Source organism: Talpa occidentalis, unplaced genomic scaffold (assembly GCF_014898055.3).
Source record: "Talpa occidentalis isolate TD23 unplaced genomic scaffold, MPIMG_talOcc4v2.1 talOcc4.9, whole genome shotgun sequence".
Taxonomy (NCBI): domain Eukaryota; kingdom Metazoa; phylum Chordata; class Mammalia; order Eulipotyphla; family Talpidae; genus Talpa; species Talpa occidentalis.
The window spans coordinates 83,112,515-83,137,944 of NW_023605305.1; the positions used below are offsets into that span (position 1 = coordinate 83,112,515).

Below are 25,430 nucleotides of genomic sequence, written 5' to 3' on the forward strand. Positions count from 1 at the left end.
AATACCTGTGGTGCCATCAGTCACCAGTGTTTGGTGGTCTGTGTTCTTTGTTGCATGTCTTTGTTCCAGTGTATAGTTCACAGTTGTATTTTGTCATCTTGTTCTGTGAGGCACTGAATAGCATTCTCAAATGGCAAAGAAGCTTTAAAATACAAAATTGGCCAATACAGTTTTAAAATTAGTTGCTAACATGGGAGAGTGGTGGAAGTTAAGTCTGTAGGTGACTGGAAGCATCGTGGCCTCACCTGGATAACAGTCACCTCTGTACCTTGTGTGTGCAGTAAACGATCAATTTTAACATTTTCTTATAGTGTTCATCTTTGTACAGTAATTGGTTTCTCCCCCCAGGTGTAGACCTGGTAGTTCTCCCACCACCATAGTCACTGTGCTCTTCCCTCTCCTATTTTGACCCCTTTCCCTCCCCCTTGAGTAAACTATCATTTTAATATCAAAAACACAAACCTTTTGTTGACCAGTGGCTATAAAAGTAACAAGTGGTTCAAGGAGGTCTTGTAAATCCTCTGCCCCTGAGATTTAGGTCCTCATCTCTCTTCCTTAGCCATGCTTTAAAAATTAGTGATAATGAGCTTCCTTTAATGCTAAGGTCTCTGGGGTTACTGAAGATTTCTTTTCGCTAAGGGTATGGACCTATGCTTCTGTCCTAGTTTCAGTGCACACTTAACTGAATTAGCTCACGTTCATAGAGCACCCATCAAGCGTTCTTTGTGCCACATCTCTTCATTCTCAGGTGCTATTTCAGATGAAAATGTCAAGATCTAAATCCAGCCGGGTAGGGTCCCCCGCGGGGTACCGAGAATAGGAGTCAATTGGGTCATTCACGCCCTCCCGCCTGGCCAAGCTGGGAGGAGGTGAGTTCCTGGGCGCAGAGAAACGCTTGGGGCGCTCACTCCAGGAGGGTCCGGGCTCCGAGCCCGGCGTCTGGAGCAGGAACACCCCAGGGGCTCGCGAGGCACACCCGGCCGAGCTGAGCCCCGCGAGGCCGCGGTCCCGGGGCGGGGCGGCGCCACGCCCGCAGCGGGACCCCGCGCGGCTAGGTGCTGCCCCCCAGAGGCGGCGCCGGCGCAGCGCGCCCCGTGGCGGCTCGGCTCCTCCTTCCCATCGGCCTCGGCTGCGGGCCTTTCAAACATGGAGGAGCGGGAGAGGGGGGCGAGGCCGGCCGGCGCCGGGAGCCCCGCGCGCCCGCCCAGCCCGCGGCTGGACGTCAGCTCTGACAGCTTCGACCCGCTGCTGGCCCTGTACGCGCCGCGCCTGCCGCCCATCCCCTACCCCAACGCGCCCTGCTTCAACAACCTGGCCGAGTACGAGGGCTTCCTCAGGACCGGGGTCCGGGGCGGCGCGCGCGGACGAGCGCGGGGCGCGGGCGCGGCCTCCCGGGGTCCCACCGCCGCTGCCGGCCCCTCGGGCCGCTCGCGCCGCCGCCCGGACGCGCCCGCCTCGGACCCGGAGCGCATCCAGCGCCTCCGCCGCCTCATGGTGGTCAAGGAGGAAGCGGACGGGGCGGCCGGGGCGCGCCGCCCAGGCCCGGGTCGGAGCAGAAAGGCGCCGCGCAACGTGCTCACGCGGATGCCCCGTGAGTCCGGGGGCCGCGGGGCCCGGGGGGCCGGTGGGGGGCGGGGCTGCCCGGGCCGCGCGGAGTCGGGGGAGCCGGGGTGAAGGCTGCGGAGATGGTCTGCGGCCTCGGGGGGTGGGGGGGCGGCGTCTCTCCTTGAGCCCGCTGGCTCCGGGGGTGTGTGGAGAGGGTCGTCTGGGGCAATGAAAGGGTCTCCCTGTGCCGTAGGAGAGGGCAGTGGTCCGGCCGCTGAGCTAATAAGCAGCCGCGAGCCGAAATGGGGTGTGTGGAAGTAGCTGCAGAGCTGGAGAGAAGCCTGCAGAGAGGGGCTACAGGAGAGGGGAGGAGGCCCTTGGAGGGAGGTGCGCCTGGAAAAAGGGCTCCAGGGAGAGGGCCTGCACAGGTGAAGAACTGTCTCGGACAGAGGGCGCCCCCAGCTTACAGAGGAAGGCCAGGGGGGTTTCAGAGGATGGAGGGTGGGAAGAGCAGATCAGATGGCACAGGGGACTTAATCTCATAACCCGGGCACACTGACGCTCCTTCTCTTCCTGGCTGTAAGCAGAAAGGCTGCAGGGCCCTGATAGACATGTGTTCACAGGGAATGCAACCAGCACAAAATGCCACTAAAACACAAACACTGCTTTACAGCCACTCTGCTGGACCGGGTGCCGGAGATGTCTGTCTGGGTTGCTGTTACCATATGCGCAGGTTATTTTAAGTGCTGGAAGTGTAAGTGGCCCAAGGGAATTTCTTGGAGCCCCTAATAGATGCTTAGAGTAAAGCTGTAAACAGCAGAGGTTGCTCATGTGTGAGTTAAGTCTTATACAAATGTAATAAAAACAGCCCAGGGTTATAGCTTTTGTCATCTGGCAGGAATTCTGACATCTGTCTGGTGAACACAATGACCTACTTAGCCATTCAGAGCATCTGTATCCTGATAGCTAGAATGTGACATTAGTAAATCATTGCCTTTGGAATGCAGGAATGCAGGGTTACACTAAGCAATGAATATTTTGTTTCATTCCTAGAAATGTATTTATTAAGAGAGAAACCTGAAAAGCTGTGTGCTGTCAGGGATGCCTCTGTGGGGTGATTAGCAAGTCAGAGCATCCCTGCCTTAAGCTAGGGTTTTCCCCAGTGTGCTGGCCCAGCAGTAACACAAAGATAGAATATGTCTGTTCTAAAGTGAGAGCAGTTTGGGGGGCTTTATTTTTCCGGTACTTTTTGCTATTAGATGGTTGAAATGCTCCAACTTTCTGATTGTAACATTTCTAACATTTCTCTTTTGAAACACTTTCCATAATTGCAACATTTTCCATAATTGCTTTGCTACTAAGATTGTCAAGGAAAAGAAATATTTCTGTATGATGGGTGTTTTTAGCTTAGAGCTGCATTGCTTTGCTGTATTGCTATGCCAGAGTGAAGGCCCGCCTTCCCATACTGAAATCAAGGTCTGAAAGACTGTGTACTAGGCATTGAAATTTTTAATCACAACACAGGGAAGATATGGGTAAACATCACAGAGTTGATGACCTTCAGATAGCAAAAAAAATCTACAGCAGCCTGAGTGAGGATTAGATTTATTCAGGAAGGAATTCCTGCAAAAGATAAATTTTGGGTCTTGAAGTTTGGGAACGGAAAGGTTGATGATAATTAATTAAAAATCAGGTAATTGAGGTGAGATTTATTTGTAGCAAAATTCACCCTTTTAAAGTAAGTTTTGACTAATGTAAGAAACTGTGCATCACCTTGAAGATACAGAACATTTCTGTCATCCTCAGAAGTCTTTTCCTGCCCCTTTGTTAGTGAGATGATAATTTTATTGTTGCTGATAGTAGCTGCTGTTACTGAGCATTTATGTGCTAGGCCCTTTACATGTACTAGATCGCATTATACCCTGAGATATGACTTCACAGACGAGGAACCCCAAGGCTCATGGAGCTTAACTATTGACCCAGGGTCACATAACTAGTTAATTTGCAGCTGAGACTGACTTCTGGTTTGTCGTATTATACTAGTCTCAGGAAAGAGAAGAGGCAAGAGCATTCTGTTGTTCCCATGCTTGTTTCGGTGGTTGGAGAGTATTGCAGGGCATTTGCATCCACAGCAGTGAGAACAGAATTTGGGTCTAGAGCTTAAAATGGGTCTAGAATGCTTTGAACATCAAACAAGTGTCTCTTTGACTTTGTTATGATAGACAGTGGGAGTCACGGTGTAGATTCCTAAGCAATAGTGCTTTTAGGTCTAGTGTTTTAGGGGCTGATAGTGAAATATATTTGGGGAGCTAGAGTAGAGGACAGGCTTTGGGGGTTGACCACTGAGTTTTCAACATAGGCTCCTCCACTTTCTAGCTGGTTTGTTTTAGGCAGGTTACATAAGCTCTTTGGAGCCTCAGTTTCCTCATCTGTAAAATGAAGACAGCAGTATTATCTGGCTGTTAGTGGGCAGGGTTAAAGTAGGTAACACATGAAAACATTTACCATAGTAATGCTTCCTATAGGGTACACAGGGCAATTCCTGATGGCTATCCAATATCACTGGTGTTTTAGGCTGTTGTAGTGTTATTAATTTTAGACTGTCAAAATGAAAAGCCCTGGGTCATGATGAATGCAATCTGCATGTATTGAGTTGGCTCCATCTGTTTACTAGGAAAGTAATCTTGACCAAATTCCTTAAATTGTTCTGAGCCTCAGTTCCTTATCTACAACATGAGGTTAAATAATCGTACCCATGTGTTAGAGTTGTGAAGATTAAATAAAATAATGTATGAAGTTAAACTTAACCACAGGTCCTAGCCTAGCGCATACAGAGGGCTCAGTAACTGCGGATAATGATGGTGACAGTGGTGATGATGGTGCTGTTGGTGTGAGTGAGAGGACCTAGTGCAGTGTTGCAGTAAGCCAGTCATCTGAGAAAGCTCTGAACTCTGTTGTTGGTTGTGGGAAAGGCAGGTCTTAGTTATTGAGAATCTGTTGCCTGGATTTAGTGACAGCTAGGAGCAAGGAGAAAGAAGAGGCATTAAAGGACCTGGATTTGGAAAGGTATGGCCCAAGGGCAGAGGCAAAGGAGAAGGGGATTTAGAAGAATAATTTTCTTTAAAGGTAAGGCATATGTATTTTGTGTTGCTTTTAAGTTTTAGAAGTCTGAATCATCTCCTTTGGAGTAGGCCAGAAAGATTCAGAATGGGCATTCTGGTTTGGAAATGGGAGCTCATTGTACCATAGCAGTTTGCTCTGATAGTTGGTGCTGGTGTGGTGTTTTGATCATTCAAGGAGAAAAATGCTCCCTGGAATTACATCTTGTTAAATCTTTAGAAGAAAAAAAATCAAGAGAAATATACCAGTGCAAGGGTTGAAATACCTGACTGCCTTTAATTGTTGAAGTACCTGCTTGTCCTTTCTCTGACTTGAGGGTGTGGAGAAGAATAGTACACCTGTTTTTTTCCACATTAGAAAAAAAGTGGTCTTTCCATTCTTGGTGGAAGCATGTGTGCTGGGGTAGTGATCTGTATGAGCAAAGGGAACAATCTACTGGTGTTGTGATTGGTTCCCAAGAATTAAAGTATAGAGACTTATTCCTGAAATGAATCTAGAGATTCACTGCTTTTAACCTCTTTTAATGAATGAGGAAACTCAGACTTTAGAGAAACAGTTACACATAAGCTCACATGGTGGTTATAATGGCCTAAAGTTGTTTACAGTGCTGGGTCTAACACAGTCTATAACACATCTCCACATGTGCATCAATACCACCCTACATGCCAGAGATTCCAAGAATTTAAAGATGATCCTGGAGGGAAGGATGGGACAGAAGGTCCTCTGCTTTTCCCCAGGGCCACTATATCTGCCTCCACCTGTGCCTTCTTGGTGAACATTAATTCTGACGTGAGCTCCTACTTCTCCTCTGCTGGTCACATACTTTTCAGAGTGTTTTCTTATATTAATTTTTCTTGCCATGATATGTAAGCCAGCCCATGAGTGAGGCATATGGTCAAGAGTGACCTAGTTAGTTATTCAGGCTGAAGTGTGGGACTCTTCTTTCATGCCACTAGAAACAAAACAAAGATTTTTGTTTGTTCACTATCAATGGCAGTGATCTCCAAAGAATTTTGCTTTGCAAACCTGATTTCTCTGTGTGTGTGTGTGTGTGTGTGTGTGTGTGTGTGTCTTTTGGGAAGTTTAATATCTGAAGGCTAAATTAACATGACATAGTAAAAATAAGATTTATCCCTGCCCCCAAACTCTGAAGGACTTCATCACAGTAAAAACTGAAATGTATGGTGCCAGCCTTCTTCCCATGAGTTGTCACTTGGCAGTCTCTTTATGATGATATCAGGAATCTCAGGGGAACCTGCACTTCGGGGGCCCTGTTGCACTGTCCCGGTTTGGCAGACAAGCGGGTCTTTGCTCCCAGTGTGATGACTGTGTACAACGAGACACTAGTGAGTTCAGAGAACTCGTGCCTGGAGTCGCTCCACCTGGGGCCTTTCTTGGAGAAGCGCGTGTATTTAGAGCAGCTATGTTACATGCTTCATTTCTTGTCAGTGTATGAACAAGGTTTTTGGTTCTTTGAAAGACTCAAACTAGTTATGTGATTCAGGAGAATGATCCTGAGAAAGGTTGGCTTAGGTATAGAACTGTGATGAATCTAGCTGCTGATGGATTCATTTAATGTGGTGGTGTTTGTTTGTTTTTTTTTTTTTTTTTTTTTTAATGATGTTGCACGTTAGATCAATGACATCACAGAATATAGGATGTACAGGTAGTGAAACCCTGGAATGATAGCCACATCCTGAGGGACTCCCATCTGGCTTGTCCTTGTCTGGACTGTACTGGCCATGGTGTCCTGGGTCTTCCTGCACCCACAATGAGGCTGTCTGGGGTTACTGGGGCTGTGGGTGGTACTGGTGGTTCATTCTGAGGGTGTGAGCAGATGCTCATGCAGTGCTGGCTGTTCTTCTCTGGTTTCAGTGCATGAAGGCAGCCCTCTAGGTGAGCTCCACCGCTGTATCCGAGAGGGGGTGAAAGTGAATGTCCACATCCGCACTTTCAAGGGGCTGCGTGGCGTCTGCACAGGCTTCCTTGTGGCCTTCGACAAGTTCTGGAACATGGTAATTAATCTCTCTCAGGGGACTGGAGAAACTTGTGGTGTTAATCTGTCATATGTTTAAAGAACCTAAATAAACCTACAGAATATCTTCCCAGAAGAACTGTAATATTTGCACTCTTTTGACCAACAACAAAAATGATTTTTCGGTTGCTTCCCTTTCCATAAGACACTGGTGTTTAAGGTGGTGATTTTACCCTTCACTCCCTGCTAAGGGCCTGTGGCAATGCTTGGGGACAGTTTTGATTGTGGTAACTGTGGGGCGGGGTGTACAGCTGTATTGCACAAGGCAGCACCTGACCACAAAAAGTGATTCGGTCTAAATTGTCATTCGTGCCAAGGCTGAAAACCCAGCCAAAAGGGGTAATTATTTGACCTGACTTCCTACCAGCCATTCTTTCATTCTTTTAAAAATACTATTTTTATTGTCTGTTTGGATATTAATTAAACCTTACCACATAATCATTGTACAATATATCAAATCGCTTGCTATGCACCTTAAACTTCACAGTCATATATGTCAATTGTATCTCAGTACCTGGGAGAAATATTTATTGACTTGTCACTTTGGCTGGGCATGGTGCTAAGTATAGAAATTTCAGAAAAGAGCTATCACTGTACAGTGTTTGGTAAAAATAGATGAGAGAGGGAAAAACATTTTATAAACAACTGCTCTGCCTGGTGGTCCTCATGTGTGAGTCCACCAAGCCCAGCCTTGCAGAGGCTGCTACTAGGTGTTCTCGGGAGAGAGGGGCTGGAGATAGCACAGCTCTGGTGTGAGGCAGTCACAGCAGGGACCTCCAGGGATTTCTGCTGTTTCTTTTCCGCATGGTCTTCCGTCTCTACCATTTTTTCCTGTGCTTTATCTCCCTTCATGCATTCTCCTGGGTAATAATTATAGTCTCTAATATTTATTAAACACTTGTGTATATTAGGTACTCTACTAAGGATTTTATCTATGTTATCTCAATGAATGAGGTGAAGGTCTGTTACTGTTTCATGTCGTAATGGAGAAATTGAGACCAGAGGTACAGGAAGATTAGTCCCTGATAGAAATGTTAGTAAGTGTGAGTGCCAGCCCTTCGCCTCAGGTCTTCTGACTCCATGAGCAGTTCACCCATGTGCAGTCAGAGTCCTCACTTCCTCTTGCTAGCTGTGTGACTCCAGGCAAGGTGGCTTGTCTGAGCCTCAGTTCTTTCATTTCTAAAATGTAGGGAAAAATATTTTATTATATTTTCTTTCACCTTTAAAGGGAGAGGATTAAGAGTATATTTGGTGACAGTGGTGGTAATAATACTGGCAGCTTATATTTGCAGGGTGATTTACACTTTAAAAAGTAATTTCTTCCAGGCATTCATGGATCCTAAGAGCTGTTCTATGAGATTGTCCTCTCAGTGACAATCCACCAGTGAATCTGTGTATTACCCTGGGCCATCTCCATTAAAAGACATTAGCTGTTGGAAGACATATAAACAAGGGAGTGCAGGGGTGGGGCAGTGCCTCTCACCAGGACGCTAAGGCTGCCCTGCATCACTGGCACTCAGGGTTTCTAATTAAAAGAGGAGCTTCGTGGACTTCCTCCCAGACCACTGAGTCAGAATCTCTAGGAGCATATAGCCTTGAATTTATATTTTAATAAGCCTCTTAGATGTTCCTGTTACTGAAATGTAAGGACCTCTGCCATACATTTGTGAGGACCCTTACCATAGAAGCAAGCTGTCTCACTGGTGACCCCGGAAGTTCTGCGCAGAGCACGTCACCCGTTGCCATTTTTTTTTCTGCTCAAGAACCGAGTTGATGGTTAATGTCATTTCTGCTACACTTAGCTGTTATTCTGCCCTTTAAAAGTTTTCCTAAAGGTTGTAAACATGCTTTTAATTCTGCCTCTCCCCCAACCTTTGGGCTGTTTCTCCAGGCACTAACTGATGTGGATGAGACCTACCGAAAGCCGGTTCTGGGTAAAGCATATGAGCGGGATTCTTCACTGACACTCACACGGGTAGGCGCTTACCCCTAACTCCTTGGGTGGGCTTGCTTTCAGCTTGGGAAGTGAGGTCACTGAGACTAGGGGATGGGACTTGCTCTCGGGAGAGCCCCATGACAGTCATCCAGGGGTGCCTGGACCAAGCTTTTCATTAATCTCTTCTCCTGCCTCCAGCTAATCTCAAATGAGTCTGTACTTCTCACCCGCATAGTATTTGAGCAACAAATTATCTCTTACAAGACTTAACAGTTATTCTATTTTAGCAGGTTCTTTTTCTTTTGACATATTTGTTGCTGCTTCTGATTTATGCCTAGAAATAGAAGACTCATTACTAGCTCTTTTAAAACCACAGTAGGGCCTCCTCAGTGGCACAGCGGGTTGAGTACAGCACTGTGAAGCTCTCCACAGTCCGCAGCCTCTGCAGCGTGGATTTTATTCCCGGCCGGCCAGGAGATTCCCACATGGCGTGGCAAACCTCTCCTGTCATGCCCGCTGCTCCCCTCAGTGGTGTATTTCGGTTGTCTGCCTGTTCTGCTCCCCACTCTGTCTCTGGTGAATCCTCTCACCCTCCCGCGCCTCTGGCCTATACTCCAGCTCTTGTGTAAAAATAAATCTTTAAAAATAAAAAAAAAAGCACACAGTAAAAGGAGTCCATTGACTCCATTGAAAGGGGGAATGTCAAAGGCTAATGAGAAAACGATTTGTCTTTCCTGTCCTTATAGCTCTTTGATCGATTAAAGCTTCAAGACTCCTCTAAGAAGGAAGCAGATTCTAAGTCTGCAGTTGAAGACTCCACGCTGTCCAGATACTCGCAGACATCCACTTGGAAGGTGGCTTCAGTGTGGGGAAGAGGAGACACCGACCGGGAGTCCCGCAAGCGCTCCCGCTCTGTCCCATCTTCCCTGCAGGCCTCTGCGAGGGAGGAGTCTAGGTCAGAGCTGTCGGGGAGGACGACACGGACAGAAGGGTCGAGTGCGGGAGGCACTTTTTCCAGGGCTACCACCCTCTCCAGGGGCCAATCCCGTAAGAAAAAGCGAAAGCCCAAAGTGGATTACCAGCAGGTATTCACTCGACACATAAATCAGATTTTCATTCGAGGCGAGAATGTCCTGCTAGTTCATCTTGCACAGTGACCAGCTCAGTCTCATTTGAGCTCTGGTTTTTAGAAATAAAGTGCATGAATTGCTGCTCTGCTGTACCCTAGTCTCCCAGTGAAACTGAGTTGGAATGATTCCCTCTGGTCCTGCATGTACAGAGGACAGAGCCAGGCTCGGGCCCTCTGGAGATGGGTTCCCTGAATCAGGGGAGACAGGTCTTGGGAGGGTGGGTAGGTGTTTGCTTTAATGTCAAGGCAAAAGCTCTACAGAGACCTGCATCTGGTCTGGTGCCATGAGTGCTCGAGGTACTCAGACCAGATGTAAGCTGTTGCACTTCAAGTAGTGTCATGGTATGAATTGAATTCGCACCATAGACACTCTAGCATGGAGGTGTAAACCACCTCAAAAAATAATGGCCTCATTTGTAAAAGCAGGGCCCTGATTCACATGGCTCTTATTCTAGGAGTAGCAGCATGAATTGCTCTGGAGCCCTGCACCCCACCTCATAACTGACTCTGAATGGTGGTTGACACCATTGTCTCTTGATGGAGAAATGCCATTTACTGTCTTTGAATCACTATAAGATCTTAGAAGGTGACCAGTTGCGTAAGGGTGAAATTTGGATAGGTGGTCTACTCCAGCAGCAACAAATGCTGTTTTTACCCCCTCCCTGTTACGGACAGGAATGTGGGGACCCTTACATGAGGCGCTTCTACCAACAGCATACCAGATGGGACTCTAAGATACCCATGTGGTGGTTTCTTGTCCTTCTCTCTACCTTCTGTGGCATGGTGCTAGTGCATGTAGCTGTGATTTACCCTCCATACATAGTGTGACCTATCCCGTGAGCTCTAAGGCAGGAGACTGTGACCTTCATGTCTGGCTTGAAAGAGTCCTGCATGGACTAAGTAATGCCCATGCGCCTTGCTGCTAGGAGGCCTCATTCTGACAGGTAGGCCTGGGCCATGTCTTTCAGAGTGGTTTTGCTGTGACATGGGGTGGTAGTTTCCCTCCCTGTGTCAGGCCTAAGAGGTTCCCACAATACACGGTGGGGACCCAGCCTCACTGGACTAGCAGGAGCCCCACCACATCCTCTAATTCTTTACTTGAATCACATGAGATGCTTTTTCAGTCCCAGTGCAGAAGAGGCTGTCTCTTGACACAGACTGTTAGGTAGTATTGACTTTTCATTTTATTCATTTATGTTTGGTTTTATTTGAATTAACTTATATTGAAAGTGAGGATAAGAAATAGCTAACTAGATTAAATGTTTGCAAAGAGAAGTTTCCTGTGCTATATTTATTGTGTAAGTGAGATGAGCTTTTAAGAAGCAGGGTGGATGAAGTTTAAAGAACTAGGGTGCCTGGTCCTTTTGCCAGCTGGGCCACTGGCTTGTCCTACAATGAAAGGAGAGCCAACTTAATCCTCTGTGCCTCAGTTTCCCCTCAGACACCTACCTCACAGGGCCACTGAGACAAAGAATTTTAGGAAGGTATTTTAAAGTCTCGAAACATGTTTAAGTGCCATGAGTGATGTTTCCTAATTATTTCCTACTTGGTAAGAATTCTGTGTCTTATGTGCAAGGCTGGTGCTACCTAGGAGGAGATCGCCACAGTGCTCACAGAGCTGATTTTGTGATCAGGAGGCAGTGATAGCTTCAAGAACGATTTCCATAGCCCATGGAAGTTCTCAGAAGACTCTCAGTAAGAGGAGAGTAACATTCCCTTGCTGTTCCCCCTACGCCCACCTCCCCCCACCCTGTTTTGGTCATCGTCAGAAAGAATTCCCTCAACTTTTAAAGGGGCTTTCTGTGATGATGCCAAAGGGAGTGTGCACATCGAAGAATGACACATCCCCCAAGGGGAATGAGTTTAATGTTCTGTTTTATTTGTTTTTATGTTAAAATACATTCTTTAGGAACAGCTCCGATGTACTAAACATTCAAGAGGTTCCAGGTTACAAACTTGAATTTTGGAATCTGCCAGTGTAAATTCTCTTCCAAATTCTGTGTCTGAAATCTCAGTTCCCCAGTTAATAGTTGTCTTTTTCGAATATCAGGCACCCCTGCTCTACTTCTTTGTCAGTGTTTGGCTATCCTATCTACTGCCCTCTTGCCCCTCAGCTAGAAGCTGAAATGGGTACTAGATTTTCCCAGTAAAGTAGAAATTTGGAATCAAAAGGAATATAATCTGTTCTAATGTCTGATTAAATCATCTGATTTGTTTTCATATAATTTATTTTCATATAACTTTCTATTTCCATATAGAGATTGATTTATGAATTTTCTGCCCATCTTAACAGTTCTGACTCTGATTTGAAAATTATGTGACTTATGTGCCCAGATGACCCAATTTATTTGTTTGGTCAGTGATTCTGGAATGAGTACCATATAGCAAATGTGCTGTTTTGTATAAAGATGATAGTTATTTTTTAGAGAAGTAATTTTTTTTAATTCATTGCCTTTTATTATTGAAATTTTTCAAGAAAAAAAAATAAGACCTCATCATGTATATGCTGCTAAAATGTCATCAACACAGAACCTTCTTTCCATAGAGAAGGAAAAAGAAAAGGAAAGTAACAGAATGTTAGAGTCCTGCAGGCTCCAACCCTCACCTGAGGGCTGGGGACGGGCAAGCCTCAGTGCTCTCCAGGAATTTGGGCCCTGGGAAACTTAGTAGGAACAGTTCTTTTTGAACACACACCCTTGGTTCTTCAAAGTAATCTGTAGTCAGGCACGTGAGCACAAGACAGTTGATAGAGGTATCTGTGCACTTGCTGTGGCCTTCTCAGCAGTATCCAGTTCTGTTAGGTGATGTCAAGGCATCAAGAATGGAAAGTAAGGTTTCACACCCAGAACTTTCTTTGTCCCATAGATGTGATTCTGCTCTACCATTAGGAGAATTTGCACTTTAGGTTGTTGGTTCTAGTATTTGGGAAGCATTTATGCTTCCTTTCTGGGACACTGTTATGACAGAGGTAGGCCATTTGTGAGATGTTAGCCAGAGTTAGCAGTGCCCAAAGTGAGTGACTCTGACCAGCCAGTGCCTTGCTCTCTGTGTATGGATATGTCAAGTCAGAAGGCTTAGTAAGCTTTAGCACTGAAGTGTAGGTGCATAGAAAGCCTTGCTGGGTACCCTTAGTGGGTCAGCAGGGACTTTATCCTCATGGGGAGATAGTGCAGCAACTCCTTAGAGATTATCCAGTCATGAGCTATGAACTGCTCTTAACCCTCAGAAACCTTAGAGAAACCCAGGTATACCATTCTACCCCTTTTGAAAGAATAAGCAGAAACCTAACTTGGTGAAGAATGGATGTTTGTATTTCTATTTGTACTATTCCTGTAGCAGCTGACCTGGGCAAAATCCCAGAATAGAATTGGTTCTGTAAATTGTTCTTTAAATTTTATCTTTAGGAAAAAATAAAAAATTCAAAGACAGCTAGCTGTCGCTGGTGCTGCCCCAAAGCCTCCCAGTCTTTGATGCGTTGAAAATGAGTGAAAGCAGTTGCCGTGGGGCAGTGAAGGCTTGCGTAAGACTACCGTGGCATAGAAAGAATGGTTTTGCAACCATTTTAATTTTTCTTTTCCCATGCCAGATAGATGGTAGTTGACCCCTTTTCACTAGCTTCTCTTCATCAGCCTCTGTTTTTCTAAGCAATAACTTCCAAAAGGCTTTCCTTAGTGATCATAAAGCAAGAAATTCTTCTTTGGCTGACATGCCAAGCACGGGTGGCTGCCATCACTTCCCAACAATAGAATTGATGGATTTCAGGTGAGCCTTTGGGACATCTATCAGGGTCCTGGGCCTCCTGTACTTAAGGTATTTTTCATGTATTTGTAAGTTCTCTGCACCCCTCTAAGACAGGCGTTTGGATGGCTTGGAGATCTGGGGGAAAAGGCAGCACACCTGAGACTTTCTGTTGATCTTTTATTTATTTAGAATAAAAAGTAGTTTAATAAGGTTTAAAAACACCCTCTCTCTGAACATGTAGGAGCTGTCCCTCAGGAAAGCTCTAAAAGCTCTTCCCAGTACGGTGCAATTGCTTTGATTTTGTAGTCCTTTGGAGCAAATGTCTGATGTTATATCTGATACTTTCTAGAGCTGTGGAGAAAAAATGTCTAAACAGTTTTAAGGGGAATTATTTAATCTGTGATTATCTGGCTGTTTTTTTTGGTTTTTGTTTTTGTGATTTAGCTTGCAGGGCAGCCGTCCAGTTCTTTTCCTGTTGTCCTATAGTAAAGCAGAGAGTGAGCCATGTCTTGAAAAGTACTTTCTGGTTTCATACTGACATCAACATTTTGCTTGGCAGTTATGGGGAAACCTCTCTGCACTGTGACTTGTTGCTGAGTTGTGGCCAAGGCTAAACTTGGGTGACTGTGTCTTTATAGTTTCACTATTCATGTACCAGCTGCTAAGAGAAAAAACATGACTTGTAATCTTGTCTTGAAATTACTCCTGATTGTTAAGTCCGCCCAAAGCCTTCCCATTCGGGGAGGATCGCTGCTAGTGGTGTCTGTTTGCAGTGTTCTGCTTTGGATATGTGTCGTGGAGGAGTCTGGAAACTGTAATAAATATGATCGCATTAATGTATTGACTGCTTTGTCTCTGATGATTTTGGGGAGCCTTGGGGGTGGGGTGGAGGGAGAGCCTGTTACCAAGTAAAGATGCCGAGCTGGGACATGAGAGCCTCTGAAGCCTCTGCAGACCCATTGTCAACAATTTTTGCCTTTTCTTGACCAAAGCACGCCCATCTAGATCACTGTCCTTGGGGTAGCTTTGTTCTACCAAGTTTATTTGAAGTTTATGCTTGGTCCACAACCCCAAGCAATGGTGACCATGCTGTGAATTTATTCTTCCTCATAGCCCACTGGCATGAATCCAGTCGCGACCACTGAGAGCGATCCACTCTGCTGAGATCACCACTGACTCTGCTTCCCTCTTAGGGCTTTACCACCTTGACTAATTGATCCTCACATGTTCCAGAACCATCTAAATTTGCTGCCAGCTCTCCTCTGTGCATATAGGGACCATTTGCCACATCAATTACTCGCTCTCTATGCTTCCAGAATGGAGTTACCTGGGGAAGGTGGACAAACAAAAATCACATGGCTTCGTAGAGAGGAAGACCTCAAGTTGAATGTGTGGCCTCAGGTCCCCACTTTCAAACTCTACATGAAGTGGCTCAGCTGACATTCAGGATACTTGTAGCAACCACTGTGGAGGAAAGGGAGGCCAGGCCCAAGCCCCATGTGTTCTGGCCCTTGCTTGTTTATTTTTAATCTCCAAGACTGCTGATTAGTTGAGAATGGCCTCACAATGCAACACCATTACAGTTCAGTACTGGCAGGGGTGAGGAAGCCAGTGGAATGAAATGGCTCTCACTCTCCCTGTGCTTCCTGCGTGGGGTAGTAGGGAAAGAGAATTCCCTCACCCAATCCCATCCCCTCCTTGGGCAGAGCCCGGCACGGCCTGCCTCTCTATCACCACTAGGTGGCAGTAGGTTAAAAAGAACCAGGTCTTCACATCTCAATCCCTGATACAGTTTACTGTTCACGGTCATCAGTCCCACCAGAGGTCATCAAGGAAAAGCAAACTAGAATCAGCCCAAGTGGCAAAATATATGTTTCTTACCGATAATTGAATTTGTCTACTTTGGAGCTTAGGCAAGTGACGGCAGTCAGCCTGCAAATACACTGGAGAGGAGATGGCCCAGTATCCTATTCTCCCATCACGAACTTCCTCATTTCTTCTCAGAATATAGTCAACTCCACCCAACCTCTTTCCAGCTGCTGGCTAAGGCTCACCCTAGGAAACTGCCCTGGTTCTCAGCAGTTGTCTCACCTTAGTTGCATATCACTTCCCCCCAGGGTCAGTGCTGGAGAACCCATTGTGAGAGGAATTTCAGCTCTCTTAGGAGTTGGAGCCCAAAACTGAGCCTCCACCCCAAGACTAAACAAACATGCTTTGAGTCAGATGAAAAGACTGTTGTTTTAGAGACAGGGGGTGGGTGGGCGGTGCCAGCAAGTCTCCTGGCACTTCCTGTCAGGCCCTTCAAAGGACCTTCCCCTCTCTGCCTCATGAAATAATTTCCCAGCAGCTTGGTGAGGAGGAATATAGTATGTGAAATAATACATACTGCTCTTCAAAGGAATCTCCAGAAATAAGATAACAGCACAGAGCTACCTCTTGCCTTTTTGCAACCTCCCCATATTTCACTCAATACACAGTGTGAGGGGCAGATCCTTTTGTCCTTTTTGAATATTTCAGCCCTGGGACGATCATTTTCCATGCATTACCTTGTTTGGATACCACCACCACGAGAGGAGGTTTCATTCCCATTGTTATAGAGCAGTCCCGATATTGAATGGGTTCCTGGCTGTGGGTCCTCACCCGTGGGCTTAAAAGGTACTTAAGAATACTCCACTACAGGCACACACAAAAGGTTAATAAAAGGTTTATTTACAAGGGAAAAGAAAATAAGGAAAATGTACAACTCAGGGAAAAAATAGGGAAATAAAGTCTTTAATGCGTCCTACCGGATCCGACGACCTGGAAACCCAAAGTCACTCTTAGAGCTGGTGGAGAGCCAAAATGGGGATTCCCCAAAGCCCACATGTCTGCCTTTTATATCAACCTGGCTGCTTAACCCCACCCTCAGGTCCCAACTACCTTTCCTTTGGTGGGGATGGGATTTGGAGTTCCCAGTGTCTTTGGCTTTGGCCTGGGGTGGGGGTGTCCACAAAGCCTGTATGGAATTAGCTTTAGGACATTCTTTTCCCCCTAACACCATCACATATATGAATGAGCTTAAGTAATTTGTCAGCTTCTCTCTGCACATAGGTGGCAAGTTCAGGATGCTATCTAGATCTGACGTCCTGTGTTTATTGTGGTTTGCACCTTAGGACTATTAGATTTCTCAGACATTGACTCAGAAACTTTGAGGGCAAGTGCCTTCCACTAACTAGGGACCAGATGGCTGCATTAGAAAATGGCTTGGTGCTTTGCTTCAAGTGGCTGTGGTCCCTGTTTTTTGGGCTGCAAGTGGACACACACAGGGCTTCGTGGCTTCCAGAGAGGACCAGGGCAGAAGACAAGCCATGGTTCCATGGAGGGGCCCAGGGAGATATTTCCCACACTTTGGTGTGGCTGGGAGGAGCATGGATCCAATCTCTTGTCAAAGAAGATGCAGTGACTGGTCATTTTGTTAGGGGGAAAAGAATGTCTTAAAGCTAATTCCATACAGGCTTTGTGGACTCCACCCCCACTCCAGACCAAAGCCAAAAGACGCTGGGAACTACAAATCCCATCACCACCAAAGGGAGGGTTGCTAGAGCCTGAGGGTGGGGCTAAGCAGCCAGGTTTGGTATAAAACCAGACACGTGGGCTTTGGGGGATTCCCCTTTTTTTTTTTTTTTTGGCTCACCTCCAGCTTGCAGCTCAGGCAGCTCTCAGAGTGTCTTTGGGGTTTCCAGGTCGGCGGATAGGGTAGGACGCATTAAAGACTTTATTTCCCTATTTTCTCCCTGAGTTGTACATTTCCTCATTTCCCTTTCCCTTGTGAATAAACCTTTTATTAACCTATGTGTGTGCCTGCAGTGGAGTATTAATAAGTCCCTTTTAAGCGCGCGGGTGAGGACCCATAGCCAGGCAACCCATTTTATATCGGGGTTGCTCCTTAACAATTTTGGCTCTTGAGTCTCACTCAAAGTCTGCTATCCTTTCTTCCCATCATGCTCTGACACCTGGAAGGAAGGCATTCTCTGACTTTGACTGTAAAGTCATCTTTTTACAGGAACTTTTCCAGTTTAAACTATGGACATGCCAAAGCTACAGGAAAAAAAAAAAAGAAAGAAAAAAGAAAACAGATTACCTGAAGGCCTACAGTCTTTCTCCAACGATCTTAAAGCAAAAAAAAAAGTGGCTAGCTGCCTCCCCATCTTGTGGAATTCCCCTCCAACTTGGTGATGTGTTCACTTCTAGAATATGGTAATCCTGGGGGAAGCCCACTCTCCTTGGCTCCTTGGTTACTTCACTTGATCTTAGCCAAAAGGCCGAGAAGCGATTCCTTGGTTACTTCTGAACCTCGGTTTCCTGCCTCTAACATAGGGACTGTGCCGCCTGCATCATGGGGTGATGACAGGAAGTATCCAGCCTAGACAGCAAGTTTTAGTGTCACCTGTGCTACAGTGCACTTGCTTGTGAAAGCAGCTCTCTCTCTATTCCATGCTTGCTTTTCCAGTCCTGTGACCAGGCCTGGCAAACACACACAGCACCTTGCTGCTGCCCATCCATTCAGCACACAGGTGATAGAAAGAGCGTCCCCAGCTTCCCGACGTCTGCGTCCTTCCTCACTTGGCTCTTCCTGGGTTAAAACTTCAGACGATCATCCACGTGTCTGCTGAGCTCCCCCAGGAGTGACATTAAGCGCCACGGGACATTCATTAGTTGGGGTGATGGGAGGACCACAGGGCGCTGGAATGGTAATTTCCTACATGGGACCCCGGTGACCCAGCTCAAGCTTGCTCAGCTGCTCTGAGCATGTGGCTAATGAGGGAAGGGTCAGGGTCTCACTCCTGTGTGGGCCAATTAGTGTCACGTGGCTCCAGGGGCAGCAACAGCAGCCACACTTGTGCGTGGCCTGGTCACCAGGACAGCTCAGTGTGGCCTCATCACATTCAGAAAACCAGCCCAAAGCCTCCATCTTCCTCCTGCTCATTACCCAGCCCTTAGTGTCCAAAACCTGAGTTACTTGGAGATACGCTCAGGATTTTCGCCTTGTGCTATTAAGCAAGTCACTGTATTTTTATCTATTCAGTATTTTCCTCTTAACTGACTCACTTGTTTAGCTCACACTTGAAAGGAAGCCCCACATCACTACTATCAATGGAAACACACATTAAATTAAATATACAACTACTGCCATTACAATATTTTTCTTCACACTCTCTGCAGACACTTCTGGGTCCAAGCCACGTAGGTGCTGTGCTGCGTGTTGCATGTGGAAGGGCCCCCTGTGGTAGCTGGCTAATGAAATACACTGTTCTGTGCAAAAATGGTCACATCAGCAAAAAACATCTTATAAAGCAGTCACTTGGTGGGAAATGTTAGAATCCGTGACTGGGTGTTTCATACGTGAGTGATGAAATTCTTGTCAGAATCACCACACCAAATGTCCTAAGAGCTATAAAACCTAAACCCTGACAGATCTGGGGGTTTAATTTACAGCTAACTTGCTCAGAACTGTGCCTTGTGTTTGCACTGTCATTAACACCACGCTTCTCACACATCCTTATCAGCATCGCCTGCTGTATGATAAACAAAGCACAAACACACAACGCAGATGTGCTAACTGCTCAGCGGCTTTGTTTCCTCCAGCCCTGAGCGGGTTCAAGCTGATCTCCCCACTTAGCCATGCCTGATGCAAGGAGATCAGGAGAGAGCCCAGGTGGTGGTGGTGGAGATAAAAGCATATTCCCTAGTTGGGCATTTATAGCCAATCTAGTTAGGAAAATGTGCTCTGCAGGACAAAACCATGAACACCCACACACATAGGCGTCTGATTTTTGAGGCTCCCGGTACCTTAAACAATGAAGAAATGGCAGAGAGCAGAGAGAGTTGTAAAACTGTTAGTATCATCAGCCAATTCAAGCTCCACCCGCCACAGCTTTCAGTCCTGAGTGTGGGTGTGTGGCCTCCTGTGGAGGCAGAGCCACAGTCTGTCTGTGAGGTCTTTGTGAGTGTGAGATCCAAAGGGCCTTCATTCCCAGGAGCACAGACTTCTCTGAGGATCTGTGTATCAGCTTAACATGTGGGAACACTAACTGTTTCACTTACCAGTGAGGTTGACATGGACAGAGTAGGACTGGAATATCATTCCTCTCCTTCTTGCGTTCCCTGACCTTGTGGATCTCATGTTACTTCAGTGTTGCTGGGTCTGCCCATATTTATAGCTTTCTCATCAATCTTAGAAAGCCTTTCCTCAGTAGCAAGAGGGCCAGATCAGTTCATAAGTGCCGGGAGACTTACTTAGGTCAGCAAATTTAAATATTAAGCAAGAATGCAGTTACACAAATACTAGATATTTACATAGCAGGTAATTTGACCCAGTAAAAATCACTCTCAAAACCAGTGGATGTTAATAAACATCCTGAGGGCTCTGAGATTAAGAGGCTGGGGAAGATAAAGGGACAAGGACTTAGGGGATGGTGGTGGGGGAAAAAAAGAATTTGTATATGTAAAAAAAAACACCACAATTGAATGGGTATTGAGCATGCTTTTCTTTGTGTTCTCTGCATGAGGAGACACTCTTCCTCAGATTATTGCATTTCAGTTCATCATCAACTTTGTAGATGTTATTGACAACTCTTTGTCCAGTGTATTTCCGTTATCCTCTTAGGTTGAATTGTTTAGGGTCTTTAAAAAAAAAAAAAAACAGGCCTCCCCGGTGGCGCAGCGGTTGAGCGCTGGGTTGCGAAGCTGCCCGCAGCCTCTGCAGCGCCCGGTTCGATCCCCGGCTGCTCCCCGGCCCTGGAGGAGGGTCCCACATGGTGCACAGACTTCTCCTGCCACCCGCTGCTCCCCTCAGCAGTGTGCTTCAGTCCTTCTGCCGGTTCTGCTCCCCGCTCTGGCTCTGGTGAATTCTCTCACCCTCCCGAGCTTCTGACTGTACCCAGTGCTTGTATAAATAAATAAAAATAAATCTTAAAAAAAAAAAAAAACAGCTTTCTTCCTTTGCACATGGGCCTGATGAAAGCTTGAAGCACAAGAACTACGTGGAATGATTGTGTATATGCACGCGCATGCACACGTACCCACACACACAGTAAAGAGCAAGGAGAGGAACCCGTACATTGACGTCCACAGTGTTCTCACTGAACAATACTCACTGGAACAGTAAGATTGTGTAGTTGTGTATATATTATGTAAAACAGTACAAAGATGGCATTTGCTTAAGATAATCTATTCGGATCCTGTTTGTATGGCCTTGATTTAAGACTGGTGCATGCATATGATCTCTACCTCTGAGGGGAGAAATCACTTCCTTCACTTGGGGGTTCTGTGTGAATCCTGTTCAATCTCTCCCTCCCCTGGCCAGGTCCAGTCAAGCCTCAGGAGACATCACCCTCCCTTCTCCTCCAAAGCTCGTCAGAGCACAGCTGTTGCCCCACAAAACACATTTTGGCAAAAGTTGCTCTCCCCTGTGGAAGGAAGAAGTCATCTGTCCTGAGTGCCTTAGCATGGTTTTCACTTACTCTATTCATATATATGTAGTCACATTTATGTGTCTTTTATAGGAATATATGTCATGTTTTTATGGAGGTAACATTGTTTTATATTGCTGTATATGATTCAGAGATAGATCTGAATCTCTTTAGAGATAGCTCACACCTCTTTAGATATATGTTACCACACCACATCCAACACTCAGTCCTGCACTATAGTCCATGCTTTTTTTCACACATAGTCCTCCACATTTTGCTCTCCACACTTCCCTCCTCCCCCATAGCCTAAATTCTACAGTAAGATTTTTAGTATTTATTTTTGGTTTGGTTTTGTCTAATCCTTTGTTTCATTTCTTTATACTCCACATGTGAGTGAAACCATCTTTTCCCTTATAACACACTTGATTTAGCATAAGTATCTCCAGTTCCATCCACGTTGTCACAAATGGCAAGACTTCATCTTTTTTTATAACTGCATTGTGTTCCATTGGGTATATACACCACAACTTCTTAATCCATTCATCTTCCCTTGCGCACTTAGGTTATTTCCAAAACTCAACTATTGTAAAAAATGCTGCAATGAACATAGGAGTGCATAGATCCCTCCACATTAGTGTTTTTAAATTCTTTGAGTAGATACCTAAGAGTGAAATTCTTGAGTCATATGGCAGATCTATTTTTAACATTTTGAGAAGACTCCATACTGTTTTCCCTCAGTTCTGTGCCACTCTACATTCCTACCAACAGTGTACAAGAGTTCCTTTTTCTCCACATCCTCACAACACTTAGTCTTTTAAGATGGGAGACATTCTCTCAGGTGTGAGGTTGTATCTCCTTGTGGTTTTGATGTGCCTTTGATGTGCCTTTCCCTGATATATGTTGATGAACATTTTTTCACATGCCTGTTTGCCATCTGTGTGTCTTCTTTAGAGACGTGTCTATTCAATTCTTCTGTTCATTATTTGATCAGGATTTACATTTTTTACATTTTTGTTGTTGTTGAATTCTTTGTAGATCTTAGATATTGGCTCCCTCTCAAATATATGATGTACAAATATTTTCTACCATTCCGTAGGGTGTCTTTTCATTTTACTTATGATTTCTTTTGCTGTGCGGAAGCTTTTTAGTTTGATGTAGTTTCATTTATTCACTTTTTCTTTTGTTTCCATAGCTGTTGGAAACTATGTCATCTTAATAAACCAACATTATGGCATCAAAGCAATAGTGATGAAGATTTCAACTCCAAAATGCTTCAGAGACTTTTCAGCCCTTACCTGCCGAGAAAGCACCCAGGGAATTCTGAATATTTCATTTCATCTGTACCTTTTTCTACCCCAGTCCTTCCCAGATACAACCCTCAGTGGGCATACCTCAACTCTAAGCTTTTGGATGGAGTGGGTAGTCAACACTGAATACTAACTATTCATTTAGATAAATATAAGTCAGGACTTAGGCCTTATGTCAAGTCATGAAGATCTTCTAGAAAGTAGTGTGCCTGGGGGTTCACCCCACATGAACAGCTGAGTGGTTATAGCCTTGGCATGCTGAGTTATGTAATAGATGGCTCAGTTCTCAAGGCATATGTCAACAGGGTTCTGGGGGTGGGGGTGACTGAATGGTACAGAGTAGGAACATGGAACCTGCCCAGATGCCCAGATGATGTCTTCTAGAGCAACACATGTGCCCCGGTGTGGATTTGCTAAGGTATCAGCAGCTGAGGCCAATGGCAAAATCTTCCCCTGCTCATCAGGGCACAGCTTAGCTATAGAAGTTCATGCCCTGGGTGCCCAGGATGCCAGGAACAACTCCATAATATGCAGAGCCCAATGAAAAAGTAAAAAATGTAAATGTGAGCCCTTGTTCAAGAATTATTTAGGGGCCTCCCGGGTGGCACAGCGATTGACCGCTGGGTTGTGAAGCTGCCCGCAGCCTCTGCAGCGCCGGTTCGATCCCTGGCCACCGGGTGAGGGTCCCACATGGTGCGTAGACCTCTCTGCCGCTCACTGCTCCCCTCAGCAATGTACTTCATCAGTGTGCCTGCTCTGCTCTCCCCTCTGGCTCTGGTGAATTCTCTCACCCTCCCGCGCTTCTGACTGTACTCAGTGCGTGTATAAATAAATAAATAAATCTTAAAAAAAAAAAAGAACATTTTAGAAAAAAAAAAAAGAGATTTATTTAGAATTCAGGACGGGACCTACTAAGCCAGCAGCTGCACAGGTTATCCATCCTTGATGCCAGCCCCATGAATTACATAGCCAGATTGAGGGGTCACGGTGTTCAGTCGGTGGGAGAGGGGCCAGTAGGTTCTTGGCGGGCACAGCCCTGAGTGTGCCTTCACAGAGACTGGTTTCTTCCCTCTGTTTATGATTGGTGTGCCTTTGTAGTGGTATCTCTGGCCCTACAGGGTGTATACATTCTAGGTCTACAGATTAAAGTGTTACCATTATTTTAAGGTACTTTGCAAAAGTGCCCAAAGATTTGAAATGCATTCACAGAAACTCAAGGAATTTCAACATAGGAAATGTCAGTGAAAGAAAAGGAAGAATTGTTAGATTCTCTAAATAACACTCTAATGTAAAAATTGGAACACTTTCAAAAAGTGATGACTATCAAGAATTTGAAGAGACAAGGGTTAGAGTCTTGATTGAATTAAAAAGTCTTCATCAGGAGTTGCTATTTCAAGCAGAAAATTTGATTTTTAAAACTATATTCATGAAGAGTAAATGCAAACTTCTCATTCAAAATTAAAGAGATTATTTTTTGGAAATTTTATACAAATTTAGTATTTAATATCATTGCAAAATTTTTAATTTTCTTTCCTCATCATTATATAATATAATAAAAGGGTAGTGAAGACTTTTGCCAAGCCCCATATAGATGGCCCTAGTCCCCTCCAGTTTATCTGTCTGTATCTTAAAATATTATTTTTTGTGTGCTGTGAAATGAAAAACATTGGAAGCAGTTACCTTGCCAGCAACTTTCTTAGCGGGTCTGAAACAATTCTGCTTCCTCTCACTGGGGGTAGCAGAGGCTGAGCGGATTTTACTGGGAAATTAAGCCATGACTGAATGGAATTCAGCCTTGGTGACTATTGATGGTATTTCACAGGGATGTTGAGATGATTACTTGAGGTACTGCGTGTCAGGTGCTCAGAGCAATGCCTGAAACATGGGAAACCTCTGTGAATGACAGTGACTATTAATTACACCCCACTTTGAATAATTAAGAATCTGACAGATTCTGTTTGCTCTATGTGCACGAATCTCTCTGTGATCATGCCCTGACTTTCCATTCCTCCTGTTCCATCCCACTGTCATTTTAGCCTTTTATCACTGCTCATCTAGACAATCATATTAGCCTCTAAATTTTTCTTCCAGCTACTAGTGTCTTCATATTTTTACTTACCTGGTTTAATTAAGAGACTTTAGGTGACAAGTAACAGAACAGTCAATGAAAATTTATTCTTTCACACATTAAGACATTCAAAGATTCCAGAGTTGGTTCATGACTCAACAACATGAAGGTTTTCGGATTTAGAGTGTGTGTGTGTGTGTGTGTGTGTGTGTGTGTGTGCGCTCACGCTTTGTTTTGTATGTTTTGCCTTCCCCTCATGGTCTCAATATGGCCCCCATAGCTCCAAGTGTTACCGCCACTCATGATGACATCCAAAAGTGTGGAGGAAAGAAGCTTGCTTCTTTTGTTTTTCTATTGGAGAAGAAAATTCTTCCAGAAAACCTGTCACCTTAAACCTGTCACAGGCAAAGAGCAATGGGATTATGATCATTGATTTAGACTTCCTTTCATGTCATTTATCTCTGGGCTGGGCCTACATTCCTGGAGCACAGCACTCACTTTTCTGAATCCACACAGAAACTGGGGTTCTAAGAGCCAAGGAAGAGCAATGGTGTTGGGTAAACAAGAGCCTCAGCCAGTCCTTCCTACCATCTCCAGCAGATTCATCCAACTCAAACAAAAGTTCATAGCCTGTTCCACCTGAAATTATTGTCTCCCTTGCAGACAGGTGAGATTGAATCAGCAAAATCTTCTTGTAGCATGGTATACTTTTTCTTCTTAACCCCTTATCCTGTTTGTGGTCTACATGAATTTAGGGAAATGCATGATTTGTGTCTGTCCAAGTAACTCGAAAACGTCAGTTCCACTAGGACCCTATCTGTTTTGTCCTCATTCTACTAAGTACCTCATTCTACACAGTACTTGGATACAGGGGTTATTTGCACATATTTGTTGAGTGAGTGAATGTCTATACCTGTCAAAGGGTGCAAACAGCAATTTCAGCAGCAAGGTATTTAATCTCACAAAAGCAGGTTTCTGTGTAGCTATCAAAAGAGGCTGAAGGAATTTGGTGCCTCAACATCACCAACATTTTGTTAAAGGACTAATTGCCAGGCCCCGTGTGCACGCGGGACCATTAGTAATTCTGAAGCTATGCAA

General features: G+C 45.2%; 1 protein-coding gene across 1 annotated transcript; it reads left to right on the forward strand.

Annotated features, from left to right (window-relative positions):
* Positions 1–1,101: 1,101 nt before the first annotated feature.
* On the forward strand, positions 1,102–14,362 carry LSM11 (LSM11, U7 small nuclear RNA associated). Its single transcript, XM_037499506.2, has 4 exons — positions 1,102–1,591; positions 6,541–6,680; positions 8,592–8,675; positions 9,383–14,362. The coding sequence occupies exons 1-4, from the start codon at positions 1,147–1,149 to the stop codon at positions 9,791–9,793; spliced, it is 1,080 nt and encodes a 359-aa protein (XP_037355403.1). The 5' UTR covers positions 1,102–1,146; the 3' UTR covers positions 9,794–14,362.
* The last annotated feature ends 11,068 nt before the right edge of the window (positions 14,363–25,430 follow it).